This window comes from Hippoglossus stenolepis, chromosome 4 (assembly GCF_022539355.2).
Source record: "Hippoglossus stenolepis isolate QCI-W04-F060 chromosome 4, HSTE1.2, whole genome shotgun sequence".
Lineage (NCBI taxonomy): Eukaryota > Metazoa > Chordata > Actinopteri > Pleuronectiformes > Pleuronectidae > Hippoglossus > Hippoglossus stenolepis.
Window position 1 is genome coordinate 25,129,878 of NC_061486.1, and position 15,688 is coordinate 25,145,565.

Sequence of the window (15,688 nt, forward strand, 5' to 3'; positions counted from 1 at the left end):
TGAGGCCAAAAAGTTAAATTTTGGTCTCATCTGACCAGAGCACCTTCTTCCACATGTTTGCTGTGTCTCCCACATGGCTTGTGGCAAACTCCAAACAGGATTTCTTATGGTTCACTTTCAACAACGGCTTTCTTCTTGCCACAGATTCTCCCTCCTCAGCTGTGGATCTTTGCAGCTCCTCCAGAGTTACCATGGGCCTCTTGGTTGCTCCTCTGATTCATTTTCTCCTTGTCCGGCTTGTCGGTTTGGGTGGACGGCCTTGTCTTGGTAGGTTTGCAGTTGTGCCGTATTCTTTCCATTTTCTGATGATGGATTTTATGGTGCTCCATGAGATGTTCAAAGCTTGGGATATTTCTTTATAACCTAACCCTGCTTCATACTTCTCCACAACTTTATCCCTGACCTGTTTAGTGAGCTTTCATGATGCTGTTTGTTCAGTAATGATCTCTAACAAACTCTGAGGCCTTCACAGAACAGGTGTATTTATACTGAGATTAAATTGCAGACGATGGACCCTATTTACTAATTATGTGACTTGCAAATGTGACTTGTGAAGGCAATTGGTCGCACCAGATCTTTGTTAGGGGTTTCACAGTAAAGGGGGTGAATACATATGCACTCAATACTTTTCAGATTTTTTATTTGTAAATAATTTTGGACCATTACATAAAATCACAATGAAATACATTTTAATCTGTGGTTATACCAAGACAAAATGTAGAAAAAGGGGGTTAATACTTGTGCAAGGCACTGTATATGAGACAATGGTTTGAACAGAAAGTGTGACGACACTGCACGGACACGTGGACCAATCAGCAACACCTCTGGCTGCGGTTTCCTTGAGGACTGTCGGAAAGCCAGCAAACCAACCTGCATGTAGGTGACAATAAAACAGACTTGAAACTGCCCCCACCCCCCATGTGTACTGAAAATACTGATGGATTCAAAGTCTAATGCATGTATTTTTTGTTTCTTCGTGCATTCACAGGTCATCTTAGAGCTGTGGTGACGCATTCACAGGCCCAGTCTGCTCTCAAATTAGAAGTTTTGAACCCTTCATCACTTCTGAGCAGAAGACAAGCAGTGCTGCAGAGTGAGAGAAAAAACAGACATATGTAGCTGTTCAGAGAGGAGACGGTGTCTTCTCAGTGTTCACGCCTTGCACAGACCAGGGTTAACCACATGCAGAATTGTGGGGAGGAGAGGAGCGATTATAAAGAAGCAGCAGCCGTGTGAAATTGGTGGAACAGCTTCATAAGAAAACAGAAAGTGCATCAGATGCCAGTATGAGCAGGATGCAGAAGGAGGCAGCAAACGTGGTGGCAGCAGCACAACAGTTAACCTGAATTTAAAATACAAAACACTCTGTGCAGGATGTGTGTTTGAGGAGCATGTGAGCTTCCTATTTTCTTTTTTGTTTTTGCCTTCTTGAGCAACATTTTGCCCTGTGTAGAAATGAAGAGCTCAAGAGAGAAGATTACAACATGCCGAGGAATGTGCTAATAGTGTAGAGGTGAAGCCACATGAACCAACTGAACCAGTGCAACACATGTAAGTATTAACTGGAAATCAATATGCTCTTTCTAAAAAGTATTAAACATACTTTTTAAACATATAATGTTCAAACATTGTTGAACATTTCTGAATATGAATCCCTCAGACCATGTGAAAACTGTAACTTGAACTTTTTCCCCAAAGGGAATCAGCAGTTTTATTCCAAATTGTTGCCAACTGTTGTTTGTGTGCATAAACACGTACATATGTTTGTGTCCAGGGCAGTTCACAGTCAAGTTAACGGTACAACGGCCATCCCGTGGAGGAGCAGCAGGAGTAAGCCGTCGCTCCTGGAGCAGCTCAGAGGCTGCCAGGAGGCCTGGTGTCCCGGGGCACCCTGGGATAGAGAAGGGGCCCACACTGCGATCTGTGGAACACCTGCAGGGGTGAGTATTCCTCCTATTCTTTACAAACATTCATCAGTCAATCAAGCAGTCGCCATGTCAGTATGATGTCACATTAACTCTGACGCTGCTTCACTTATTCAGAGAAAGTCTTAAAATGGGTCTGTGTATGCAGGAAAGTTATTTTACAATATGAAGTGGAAAACCTTCACGATCAAAAATATTGATATTGTGTTTGTTTCACACACATAGAGTGCAAACACTGAATCATTCTCTTCTGGGCCTTCAGCCTCCATGCTGGTACCATGATTCAATCAGATTTTATATTTTTTTGGTTTTTGTTTTTTGGGATTAAGTCTTCCACTTATAGATCATTGCCATATTTTAATAAGACAGTGGCCTCAGTCGTTATATAAAAGCACAAGTATTAACTTTAACTTCGTCGACTTATCGTTACTTTGACTTATTTCTCTGCTCATTTAAAAACTAATTTGAGCAAATTTGAGAAGCTAAAATAACAGGGGGATATTCTTTGTGTCTCCATTTCTTATTATCTGTCCTTCTACCTCCCTATCTTCCCTTCATACCTTCTCCCTGATCCTCACTTTTCCTTCTTCTCACTGTTTCCCTCATTCACATATAATCCAGCATCCTCCTGTCACCTCCAGGTTAGTTTGCTGCTCATGTTTCTGTCCAAATTGTCTCAAACAAGCGAAGATGTCATTTTGTGTAACAACAGAAGTGTTCTCAGGCCTGGATACTAAATAAGTCACAAAAGTAGTTCCCTCTTTTATTCTACATCTGAATCAGTAGTTTTGAGCTGAGTGCAGAAGTAGTGTTGGACACAGCACATGCATGTCAGGGAAATGACCATCTGCTGAAAAGAGAGAATGTGAGTAGAGCAAAAATGTTTTTATTATTTTGCTTCTTGAAAGAGTGACATGCAAATAATTACAGAGAAATGGAAAACTTTATCTATAAATAACACGATGCATGAGTAATTTTGGGTTTTGACACAGAAATGTGTCAACTAGTTCTAAAATGAATTGTTCATTTATTTCTGACTAAACTTAGCTGTTATGAATCAACACAGAAATATTCATACACGTAACATCTCAACTGTCAAACTGCACGTCAGCGTGTTCAAAGTTTGGTGATCGCAGTGAATACGACTCTATTTCTGTGCATGTCGACATTGAAAGCCACTTCCTCTGTGTGTGTATAAATGTGTGCTGGTGTTCAACAGCACCCAATTCACTTGTGGTGGCTTTAGTTGCACTTGTATTGTTATACCCAAGTAATTAGGTCTCACTCCAACGGTTTTGTTCTGTTTCAGTCACTGTTTCCAATGCAGTTAGATCATCAGTGTAGAAAAAAGCAATGACTGGCTTTACAATGTTCGCTGTTAAAATGTTTGTTGTTTCATAAATGTGAAATAGAAAATAACAAATGAAAAAAGTGCTTCTCAAGGTATTCAAATTTTTGAATCATACAGATAGCATATGGATTTGGGCCACTTCAGGCAATGATGCAGCCCTTCTGGTCTTCTTATTGCCCGGACAAAATTAATGTGAGCTTAAAGTTGCTCTCTTGTAAAATAGCAAATGTCACCCAAATATCCCAAATACATGTGGGCCTTTTTTGGCAGTGTGCAGTGTTCTAGGCAAGGTGTAATCTGGATGTAAACCTACAGTTGCCGATGTGATAAATGGTGAATATGGCCCAAATAGCACAAATCAAATTCACCTTGCTATGGCCCAGATCTTGCAAACAGAAGCAGACCACCTAAGTGCCATCATCCCATGCGGTATGTGGGCTAAATCTGGGACAAAACTATTTTGCTATGTGGGTAAGCTACAAAGAAAAAACCCAACCTGCTCCAGCAGGACTGTGTGAGTGTGGTTTGCTCAGCTGTAGTAAGCAGTTAGTGATGGGAATGTTGACTCCTTGAAGGGAGCAGGATCTCATGGCTCTATTCCCCTGTTCTTATTTTTTTGGGGCTGTTATAAGATATGATACACAATTGATATGCAATAAAAAACAGTGAAAAACATTCAACAGATACTGATATTGCAGTAGGGAGAGTATTTTATATGGTTCGGGCCACAACTTTGAAAACTCGATCACCTTTAAGCTTTTAAACAGGACGACCATTAAGAGAGGGTGTCCATTAATAACATCCAGAGACAGTTAAGATTTGCTAATTCAGCTCAGGATGATGGAATAAGTTTTGTGTTTGAACCAAATTATTGGATAAATGAAAATCTTTTGCATAGATGAAAAGTGGGTTTAATTGTATCACAAGGTTTTTAATAATCAGATTGAGCCGATTGAGAGTCAGAGCTGTCATTAACGCTATTGGCAAAAACTCTGACTGTATGAAGAGGCATGTGCAGTTTATAATCAATAATGCAGTTTTATTTTTAATGTATTTAAATAAGAATACATATAACACATAAGACTGAGCCACATTCAGTAAGTTGGTCTATTAACCAGCCTCCATACAATCACATTAACCCTAACCCTCACCAAACAAATCTGTATCACTTATCATTACTGAACCTGTGGAAAATGACTAATGACTAATGACTAATAATCATGACTAATAATCTATATCTAATCAATCCAACCTTGTCATAGAAATACTGGCACAGTGTTGTTTTTCTTCTCCACTCTCTATTTTGTATTGTCAGCATTTTTCTTTTCAATGTCTGTCCTGTTGTCTGCCATTGAACATTTAAGATGTCTCCTCACTTGATCAGCTTCTGTACTAAAATGAGTCACTACATGTGCGTGTGTGTGCTTGTGTGTTTCCTTCCCTCCAGAGTTTCCTAGTTGTGCAGGACTGTGCAACATCTCTGCCCAGCCTGCTGTGTGTGTCTGCTGGAGGAGATAATGACACCATTCTCGATTATACTATCAAAAGTACGGGCAAAGGTATGGACCGACCTCATGCAAACATGGAGTTATTTCTGTGTGTATGTCTCTGTATTAGAGCTTATGTTTTAATGTGTGTGTGTGTGTGTGTGTGTGTGTGTGTGTGTGTGTGTGTGTGTGTGTGTGTGTGTGTGTGTGTGTGTGTGTGTGTGTGTGACCAGGTATTACCCACGTTATGGGGACCTAAACCTGTTTACACCTTATGGGGACGAAAAATCAAGTCCCTATAATGTAAATCATGATATTTTAAGGTGAGAACATGTTTTTAAGTTAGTTTAAGGTAAGGGTAGTAGTAATGATTGTCAAAGTTTGAATAAGTCTCCCTTGAATGTAAATGAGTGTCTTCACAGCTATAGAGGGACGTGCATGTGTTTGTGTGCGCATGATCGCTAAGTTCCCTTTTCAGTCACTTTCAACGGTTATTTAATGACTCATCACTTCTGCCAAAAAGCGTCGGACTAAACTGATAAAGTACAGTTGCAGTAAGTCAATAACATGTCAGGTTACTTTGTATCTGCTGCTGTTGAATGTGTGTGCCTGGAAAATGTACAGGCGAGAGCAGGTAATACCGGTTAATACTCACACACCTACACAAATAGGAAACTGCTAATTCTGGTTTCTTAAACTGGTAACTCCCTTTAACTGCTGATACAACTCACACATATCCATGCTGCTTTTATTGTACATGCATGTGGTATTTAAAAACTGAAGAGACAACTGATACCTCTAACCTGCAGCAACCCTGCTCATAGTATTAGAACCCACGTGGTATTAGAAAATAAAATATTAATTAATAGAACACTGAAGTTACTGTGATCAAACAGAAGTCCCCTGTTAGGGTTCCTGGTTTAAGCTTTGTAAGTTTCCAGGAATGTATTTTCAGTATGAGGTTAATACTACCCACCATTTCTCTGTTTCCCTCTCTCAGCATTCGAGCTGTCTGAGTCTCGTCTTTCTTTCTCTGACTTGGCTCAGCTGGTGTTCTTCTACTCTGTGACCAGGTGAGGACCTGCTGCATCTCGGATTTTTATTTTCTGATTGTTCAAACTTCCTCCACAACTTCTCTAACATTTTATTACTACTGTAATAGAGCACAGAAGTCACACTGCTTTAAGCATCTGTTCATTCTTTAGTCTCTATGGCTATCCATGTTATATGAGGGCTCAGTGAAATATCTTTCTCTAAAATAGTTTTGAATTCAGCTCTCAGGTCTGTTTAAACGTCATGAATCAGTTTGTTTTATCACTGTAATTTCTCCCTGTCTGTCAGGGATGTGTTGGCCGTTTGTCTGTCAATTCCTCAGTGGATCTACAGCATCACCGGCAAGAACAAAGATCGTCTCTCTCAACTTGAACCCAGTGAGTCATCTCGTACTCTATCTGACTTTGTCTTGTATCCTTACCCAGAGGAAGTATGATAAAACTATAAATGCTTTTATCTCTACATCTCTCTGTAGAATTTACCGCTGCAAAGGACTTCCTAAAAAGACAATCAGGCACTTACGACCAAAATTTTGCTGCAAAAGTTTTAACCAAATCTAAAAAGACAGCCCACATCAGCCCTGTTGTTGAATCTCTACACTGGCTGCAAGTGAATTACAAGATTGATTTTAAAGTGTTATCCCTCGTTATTTAATCTCTGAATGGAGCTGCTCCAGATACATAACAAACATGTTAGTCCAATATAACCTGCAAGACTCCTGAGATCACAGGGGAGGGGTCTGCTAGAGGTACCTAAAGTGAAATCTAAACATGGAGAAGCAGCTTTTAGTCACTATGCAGCTGGAACCAACTGCCTGATGATCTTTGGAATGCTCCATCCATTGCAATTTTTAAAATGAGATTGAAAACTTTTTTTATGCAAGTGCCTTTAACTAAGCTATTTTTACAACATTATTATTTTATTACATTTATTATTTTACAAAGTGCTATCTATTTTATTTGTATTATTTTTCTCTTTTGAATTATTTTTAAATTTTCATACAGTTTTATCCTTTTTATTTACTTTACCTCGTTTGTTCTACTCTTCTTAGTCTTTTATTTTGCTTGAAAATTGTTTTAAACTGTCCTTTCAGATTTTACGTTGATTTATTTTTATGTTGTCTCTGTGTTATTTTTAATGTCACTGTACAGCAGCATGAAAGGTGCTTTATAAATAAAACTGCCAATGAAGAGAGTAAAGTATTTTTGAATCAGTGTTTGATTTGTTTCTAGCAATTAAATGATGGTTAAACTAGAGAACTGACTTTATTTTGAATCTGTTCCAATGCAGACACTTGGCTCAGCTCCCCTCCTGACCAACAGATGGAAGAAATGCCCCACAGAGAGCCAAGCACCGTCATGTGCTCCATCCAGGTATATGACGATTAGCCCACCGTACTCCAGCTGGTGAACACGGTGAAACATTTAGTAGCTACGAGTCAACAGTTAACATTACCTCATCTCTGCCGCATGTGCAACTGTTCACTTACATGTTTGCATGTCAGCGATGACTTAAAGCTTCTTCCACAGCTAAATTGTGGTGCTCAGTGTGTCACACCATCTTTGTGTTTGTGTGTTTCCTTAGCTGACTTCCACGAACGGGGCCCTGTGTATCATTAATCCCCTCTACTTACGTGAACATGGAGATGACTGGCTGACACACAGGGAACGTACTGTGAAGTGCACCACACAGGCATCAAACTACAGGCGAGAGCGACGCCTCAGCACCACTCGGCCGTGGGCGGGGGCTGGGTTACAGAATAAACGGGCCATCTCATTGGAACAGGGACCCTCTGCTGCCAGTGTGGAGAGTTCTGGTGAGGATGAGTTACTTTAACATATAAATAAAGTATTTATTACCTCTGCTAAGGAGGTTATTTTTTTATTTTACATTTGTTTGTTTGTTTGTTTGTTAGAAGGATTATGCAAAAACTGGAGGGCTGGGGCCCTGCTCAAAGAAGAACCCATTAAATGTTGGTGCAGATTCAGGATTTTTTTTTCACTTTCTTCAATATTGCGAGGGTTAGGGTGTTTTTCAATTTTGTTGATTTCTCAGAGAATCATTCACAGATCTTGATGAAAATCTGGTATTTTTAAGCAGCTGATATTTATGAGTATTTGTGTAATTTTATGCAAATCCATATAAAATTCTGTATCTATTGAATTTAAAAGGGGACTGTTTGACCTTGTCAGAGGTATACACTCTACTGAGTAATATCCTACTTTAGAAATGTGCTTCTCCTACCTTTGAGTCATTTCACCCACATAACAAAATCCTTACATTCTCCATTCCCTTCAGGAATGTTTGACCAAGCATTTTGATATAACCCAGATACACTGTATGTAAAATAATTTTTTAAAATATGTTTCTATCCAATTTAACCAGGGGAATTGACAGACCCATACTGTGATCATTTTACAAAGAATTATAGGGAAGTAGTCTTATTAGCTTTATTGCTAAGAGTTGGTTAAGAATATTGACACCACTGTCAAATCTGTCCTTAAAATATGAATCTACAGGCACAAGTATATTAGCTTAGCTTAGCACAAATACTTGAGGCAGGGCCATGGAACCTGTTTCTCATTCTCTATTACCTCTTTTACACCAACATTAGTGGGTACTGGGTATGTGCAGGTACCCCCTCTAAAATGGTGATGACTCCTGTCCCATCGCCAGTAGACAGGTTTGCCTTCAGTTTTTTACGCCTTGCAAGTCATGTGCGCTGTCACAAACTCACCGACACCTGAAGCGTTCGCTCACCTCTCTGTCGCGCCAAATTAGCGCAATCATCCTCGTGTCTTGTTTCAATCACTGCTGATCAGAGCTGGACACAATTATAACCCTTGTCTACTGCAGAGTTTGAGCAGGGAGGGAATGCAGATTGTATCCATTCCTGTTGCAGACAAAATGCAGATGTTAGTAGGTTTTTGGAACAATGGAAAAGGGGCATATGTTGCTTTTAAGGGTTAAGCCACAGTCACGGTAACGTGGTTTTCATACTCTGTCTCCTTATCCAGGTCTAACCAGAGCTAAATCAGCTGATTCACCAACCCCACCAACACCAGGTGCCACAGCTGGGGTGGTCCTCAGAAGGCCAAGCCAAAATTCCACCCTGAGCCCTCCACACAGAGCAAGCACGGAGAGCCTGAATTCATCTCCTCCCTCCACACCCGAGCTGCAGCACCACGGCAGCCCCGTCCCTCAGTCCCCTCACAGGGTTTCCTGGATAGAAGATGGAGTCTGGCTGCCCCCACCTAGGCCCTCGTCCTCACTCCACCCCCCGCTTCGCGAGCTCGACTCGCTGTCAATCAGCAGCGTTGAAGAAGAGCAGGAGTCCCAAATTCAAAGCCCTCCACTGCACCACCCGTCAGCGCACCGTTTGGCCGACAAGGTCATACATCGGCTCTCTGCGGTGGGCCAGGTGCTCGGCGGGCTGGTGTGTCAGAAAAAAAGACTAACCAATCGTGTGCAAGAGATGAGCGAGCGGAAAGGCAGTGTATTTGCAGAGGCCGTGAGAGGATTCGTGGAGGTGACGCAGAGGGGAGGGGCTGATCCCGATGGGGTCATGGGGTCAGACTTCTTACAGGAAGTGAGGTCATCACTTACATCACTGAGGGAGATACTGTTGGACTTCCCAGAAATCCAGGCGTTGTTGGACAGCATTACTGATCTAAGTGACGCAGAGATAGGTGAGTGAGCAAACAGTGAAAATTGACAGAAGAATAATAAAAATGCATCTTAGCTGTGTGTTTTATTGACAGAACTTGTGTTGTTACAGTCATAACTGAGCAGATGATTGGTTGGTTCTCCTCTGACTTTACCTCACTTACCTTCTGACCCTCCTGTAGACTCATTGGTGGAGCTCTCCCTGCACAAAGTGGCTCTGAAGCCCCTCTCCACCCACCTATACTCCTGCATTCGCACCTCCCGCACTAATGATGGCAGCTTCAAGCGTCTCCACAGCAATCTGTGTGTGCTGGAAAAGAATGAGGTAGAGGAGCTGGGAGGGTCGGCGGGAGTTGGGGTTCCTGACTGCGTCAGCCTGGAGCGAATCCAGCAGAGGTGGACGACGATGCATGAAGCCTACTCCCCAGACAAGAAGGTCAAGATGCTGCTCAAAGTCTGCAAGAGCATCTATGACGGCATGAGTACAAATTCTAGCTCAGGTAAACTGGTCGTTTAATGATTTTTACCACTCTAGCTCTGTCTGTCTTGTCTCTGTGACTGGACTGACTCCTTGTTTGTCTGTCCTTTTAAATTCGTTCTCTCCTCTCCACTCTTCTGCAGGAAAATTATTTGGAGCGGATGATTTTCTGCCCTGCCTGACATGGGTGCTGCTCCGAAGCGATGTGGTCACCATACAGCTGGACACGGACTACATGATGGAGCTGCTGGACCCCACACAGCTACAGGGAGAGGGTACAGATACAGTCACATTCTTATGCTGCACACACACACACATTTCTACCACAACCCTGTTGAAAAGGCAGGAGGTGAAGATGTCCACTATCATTGTAGGCGGACACAATGGCTGATTTGTAAGTTTCCATGTTTCCTGGAGCTTCTACCATGTGCCGCTAAGTTTCATTTTCAGACCCATAGTTTGTTTGCTCTCCAAATCAGTTCATGAGTTCGTAAACTTTAATTTTCACTCAAAGAAAAAACCCTATGTGAAATAAAATGCATGGTTACAAACCATGTGAGAAAGTTTGGTCTCCGGGGTGAGAGCAGGAGTGTAAATGTACCCTGTGAGGCCTCTCCAGAAAGATCTTTGTAGACCACGTTTCAGGCCAAACCAAAATCAGACGGTTTGGTCTACGGAGGCTTTCCGTTATCGGAGTCACCTCTTTGTCCCGCCCTTTTTGCTATTGTCCAGCAACAGAGATTAATTTAGACATGACAAACAAAGTTTTAATGTCCCTTGTTGTGTACAGTTAGCTGCTGCATTTGAAGGGGCCTACGAAATGGGACAGCCTAGTCGTGCCCCTGTGACGCATTTGGTCTTCCAATTCAGCCTCTGAAGGATACTTCCTTGTTCATTCCTTCAATATTCCCTTTACAACGGACACTCAATAATAAGCAGTAAATAATAATAATAATAGGATATTTCCCATTTAAGTTCACCTGCATGAATACTATCTACTCCAAATCACACATATTCCTCTATTCTTATGATAAAATGTAAATGTAAAACAAAGTCAGGAATTTCGATGCTGCTATTTTGCCAATCAGACTTAGTGAGTTGCAGGTTTGAAACTACCAAGTTTTCTTATAATTTAGGAAGGACTTTATGCTCAGTGACTAAACAATTTCTGTGCTGCTAAATTACAATCCAAAGTCACAGACTGTCTCCTTTCCTTCATTCCCCACATCAACAGGTGGCTACTACCTCACAACTCTGTACGCCTCTCTCTACTACATCAGCAGTTTCCGTCCACGAATCGCAGCTCGTCAGCTCAGTGTGGAGGCCCAGCAGTCTCTCAACCAATGGCATCGCAGGCGCACCCTGCACTGCAACCAGTCTCGTCGCAGCAAGCATCGACGGACCATCCGCAGACAGACGTTTCGGGAGAGGGGGCCGCAGAGCTCTGACACTGTGAGTAAAGAGGAGAGTGGAGAAGAAAATGATCATCCTGATGAGTCACAGCAGCAGAGAGACAGCAGTGCAGGGGCTCTGCAGCAACTGAGAGAGGAGACGGAGAGAGAGCCAGGAGACAAGGACCAATCACAGACATCTTGTCCAGGATCAGACTGTCAGCAGCAAGATGTAACAGGAAGCAAACAGGAAGACCGACAGACTCCATGTGCAGCCGAAGAAGAGAAACAAGCAGGATTATAAGTGGTAGAAGAAGAACAAGGGAAATTAAAAAGATGTAAACATTCCAAGAAGCCAAAGAAAGCTTTTGAGTAGTGTTAATAATATAGTGCTGTCAAATAATGATGAGGATGTTTGACCAAACCAGGAGATGGGACTCCTCTAAGGGACTTCAATGATTCAATGGATAAATTGATATTTACTTTATATATACTTGTTTTTTTACCCCAATTACAAAAACATTTCAAATAAAATGTGCAAATATCAGTCTTTAGTTAATCTGGTTTAAATGACTCCAGATCTCATGTTGCAGGTGATTGTAATGAAGAGGAGAGATCATACAAAACATGAATGTTGAGGCACTGTGTGTAAATATATCACTCGATCAGTTTTCTCCTTCAGTTGATATTTAACTTATTTATATCTAATAATTGATCAGTCTGATCACTTTATTATAGTCAGCCATCAATCCACCTTTTCCTCAGAAATGTGCTTAAGTTTCCTCAGAAACTACAGCTCAAATGTTGCATAGGATACTGAAGTTATGTTACACATCATTGTCACAATCATTTTGTATTTGTTTGGAGGCTATGACATTTTGTAAGGTGCATCATGAACTGGAATTATTTTATATTTTTTATGTGTTGTGTTATTTTTAATGCGTGAATATATTAATATACAAATAATAATTTGCAAAAAGACTATAGAGCAAACACAATTTAAATAAAAAAACGGTGTTATATGTCTTGTTCTTTCTTCAGCAGCTGATTTCAGATAAATCACTCTGGCTTTGGTTTTGTAAGAAACCTATTGAAATTTAACTCAAAAGTGCTTCTCAACAAGTTTAAAAAGACATATCATCATATCAACTTCTTAAGTACTTCTCCAAACACAAGTAAATGTCTTCTTTTGGACCACTAGAGAGCAGCATTAACCCTGCTGTGAGGAGTACAGCTTCTATGTATTTACAGTAGAATACATACAGGTCAGATCCTTTTTTGATGTAATGAGATAGAATCTATGGTAGGAAATAAATTTAACAGAAAAAGTAATAAAATATGGATTTATTTCTGTAATTTCTAAATATGCTGAGAAACCATGTCAGTGAATGCAGCAATTCTCCATTTCTTCCAACTATTTATGCACACACACACACACAAATGCACGCCGGCCCAGTATTACATACAATACCATTATTATGTTTAAAATTGTACATGTGTTGTGTGCCCTGAAGAAGCAGTTGAAATTCAAGCTCTTTCTTTCAAGTGGCTGCATAAGATACTAAAAGGAATTGAAAAAGAATTTGTAAAGCGGAAGAAGCTATTGAAGTTCAGGCCTCAACAAAATGGCATGTGGGTGTGATACAAGAAGTTGAAATGGCAGATAAAATGCATTGAAGGAGTTGAAAGTGACACGTGTTCAGATTTATAGCTGAACTGTACAAAGTGAACTGAAAAATGAAAGGAAGTGACCTCAGTGGAAGTCACACTTTAAAAGGTGCTGCAGTGACACTTTGAATAAGTTGAATCACATGTTTATTATTTTTACTTTCATTTTAAGATTTTAACTGTACACCTCAGCTGCCTCTTCCAAAAAACTTGAAAAAACATATTTACTTAGATGCTATATTTTTGCTTTACCTTCTGCACTCTGAAATGCATAAACTGCCTGTGTGAAACGTGTTGTATAACAAAGTTTACAAGGAGTGACTATAAACGACTATAACAGTTGAGATTGAAAAGGCAGTTGAAGTACAGTAACTGAATGTCAACTTAAAAGTGAAATAATAAGCACTTACAATGGTTGAAGTGAAAGCATGAGCAGGGAAAGTAGAAACTTCATTGCATTGACTTCACCAGTTGACATTTAAAGATGTTCAGTGAAGCACTTGTAGAACGACAAGAACATAGAAATCTGAATCACTGGCTGCTTAACATAGTTTTTTAACAATTACAGGGCTGTAGAGGGTGGAGCCTAAAAATGAATTCGGACGCAGAGTTGGAAGTGAAGTTGCAACATTTCATCTTAATCTATTTTACTTATTAATTATATTATAATTTACTAAACTGTATTTCCCAGTTCATTGTCCTATTATATTTATTTTACATATAGTTTATCTAGGTCTTTTTTGCAATAACTATGTAATTAACTGCATGTAAATACAAAGGTTAGAAAAATAGTTAATGGATGCACATACATGTACACATGTCAATAGTTATACAGGGGGCCTCTTATGTAAATGTACACACACATATGGAAGCGTCTCATCACTGCATTCTAAATGACCGAGCCAATCAAATTTGCCTAATGAGACATCTGGCATTCTGCCTGCATGTGGATGTCAAGCCCAGAAACAGCTGGGCCTTCACACACACTCACACACACACACACACACACACACACACACACACACACACACACACACACACACACACACACACACTGAGACGTTCCCTTTCTCGCTCACACTTTATCAGTGCTGTCAGATCTGGTGTAAGACTTTGGAAGAAAGACAGTGCTACATGCTGGATCACACATTCACCACACACACAATTGGGATGTGTTGACGAAGGAGTTGTGGTCAAGATGTTGCTGGTCAGTCAACAGTGTCCCACACTCTCCGTACCACACACAGCTCTTTCACACATGTGATATATTATGCATACATGAGTCTGGGTAACGCACTCACCACGGCCATAAATTAGATATGTGGCAGCGGTGGAGGCAGTCGAGGAGGGGAAGAGGGGAGAAAGAGAGAGAGAGAGAGAGAGAGAGAGAGAGAGAGAGAGGGTAGTGTGTGTGTGTGTGTGTAAAATGAGGGGGACAGATGGTTGTGGCCTGAGGCATTCGACGTACTGCAGCTAAACATGGAGACTGCAACACACACACACACACACACACACACACACACACACACACACACACACACACACACACACACACACACAGATGGGGGCTGCTCACATATACAAACACTTAAACATATACTGTATATAAGAAGGTGACACATGCAGCACAAACAACACACTGACACTATTTTGATCAGTAAATGATTTTTTTTTTATAAAACATTTAGATTTTGGTGTATGTAATATTAGAAAGAATTTTGATTAAGACTGCTGGTGTGCTTTTTCAGGAATATAACTTGATAACTTAATTTACCTCAAAATATGAGTTACATGTGTTTATTCAATTTCATTCTAATTTAAGTAAATTTCACTTCTAGTCAGTGTTACTATTTGCTCCTCTACATTTAAATGAAACTTAGTTAATCAATAATTAAAATAATCATAAGCTTCAGAACTAAATACCACTTTTATGTACTTTTACTTCATATAATTTTCTGACTTTTCTGACTGTTGTAAATGCATAAAACACAGTGACGCTTAAAATGAGTTAGATCTATTACTGGCTTTAACATAGAAAAGAGAAATGGTAAATGTTTCAGCTCTCAGGCGATACATTTAGAAACAGGAAGTCAGTGTAGTACAAAGTTACTCAGAAATAGCCAGCTATTTATAGAAATCGTTCTATAAATTTGCCTTATTGTCACTGATGTATCAGCCTCAAAATGTTAAAAGGGAGTTTTTTAATGCTTTAAATGTATTGTAATATAAGTCTATTTTTATGCAAATAAAAAAACAACTACAATGGCACTCAGTATAGCTCGTACCTACAGCAAGGCCCAACAGTCCATTTAAATTCAATCAAGCTGAACCAAATTACCCACACTCATAAACATCAGTCCCCTAAATCTGCCAGAATCCTTTCATCAAGATTCATGAATAACCCCCTGAGAAATCAGTGAAAATGTAAAAAAAAACACCTCCTAGATCTGCTTCCTGATCCAGATCCACACCAAAATGTCGGGGCTTCTTCCCTCACCCATATCACATCCTTCAGCAAATTTCAAGGAAATCCTTCCAGTACTTTTTGCATTGTCTCGCTTACAAACGGACGGGAGTGAAAACATAACCTCCTCGGCGGAGGTAATCATTTTTAGCTCTGCTTCCCTTTTAGCTCAGTACTTGTCTTGTGTCAGTTTGGATGAAGCTCA

At 40.3% G+C, this 15,688-nt stretch overlaps 1 protein-coding gene across 2 annotated transcripts; it reads left to right on the plus strand.

The window, feature by feature from the left end:
• Positions 1–1,212: 1,212 nt before the first annotated feature.
• On the plus strand, positions 1,213–12,373 carry rinl (Ras and Rab interactor-like). Of its 2 annotated transcripts, XM_035155330.2 has the most exons (11): positions 1,213–1,551; positions 1,775–1,940; positions 4,724–4,835; positions 5,764–5,836; positions 6,105–6,193; positions 7,107–7,189; positions 7,401–7,632; positions 8,834–9,505; positions 9,665–9,982; positions 10,104–10,235; positions 11,195–12,373. In XM_035155330.2, coding segments are annotated over exons 1-11 (2,340 nt in total). In that variant the 5' UTR covers positions 1,213–1,549; the 3' UTR covers positions 11,656–12,373. The 2 variants fall into 2 exon arrangements, with proteins under 2 accessions (XP_035011221.2, XP_035011220.2); XM_035155329.2 differs by lacking the exon at positions 1,213–1,551 and having other exon boundaries at positions 1,761–1,940.
• Positions 12,374–15,688: the final 3,315 nt, after the last annotated feature.

What these genes read in the sequence shown, in the direction of transcription:
- rinl (XM_035155329.2), top strand. Translation starts at nt 1,761, where the DNA reads ATGTTTGTGTCCAGGGCAGTTCACAGTCAAGTTAACGGTACAACGGCC. An exon ending in CCGTCATGTGCTCCATCCAG is followed by an intron (nt 7,190 to 7,400) that starts GTATATGACGAT and finishes GTGTTTCCTTAG; the next exon opens with CTGACTTCCACGAACGGGGC. An exon ending in CACACAGCTACAGGGAGAGG is followed by an intron (nt 10,236 to 11,194) that starts GTACAGATACAG and finishes CCACATCAACAG; the next exon opens with GTGGCTACTACCTCACAACT.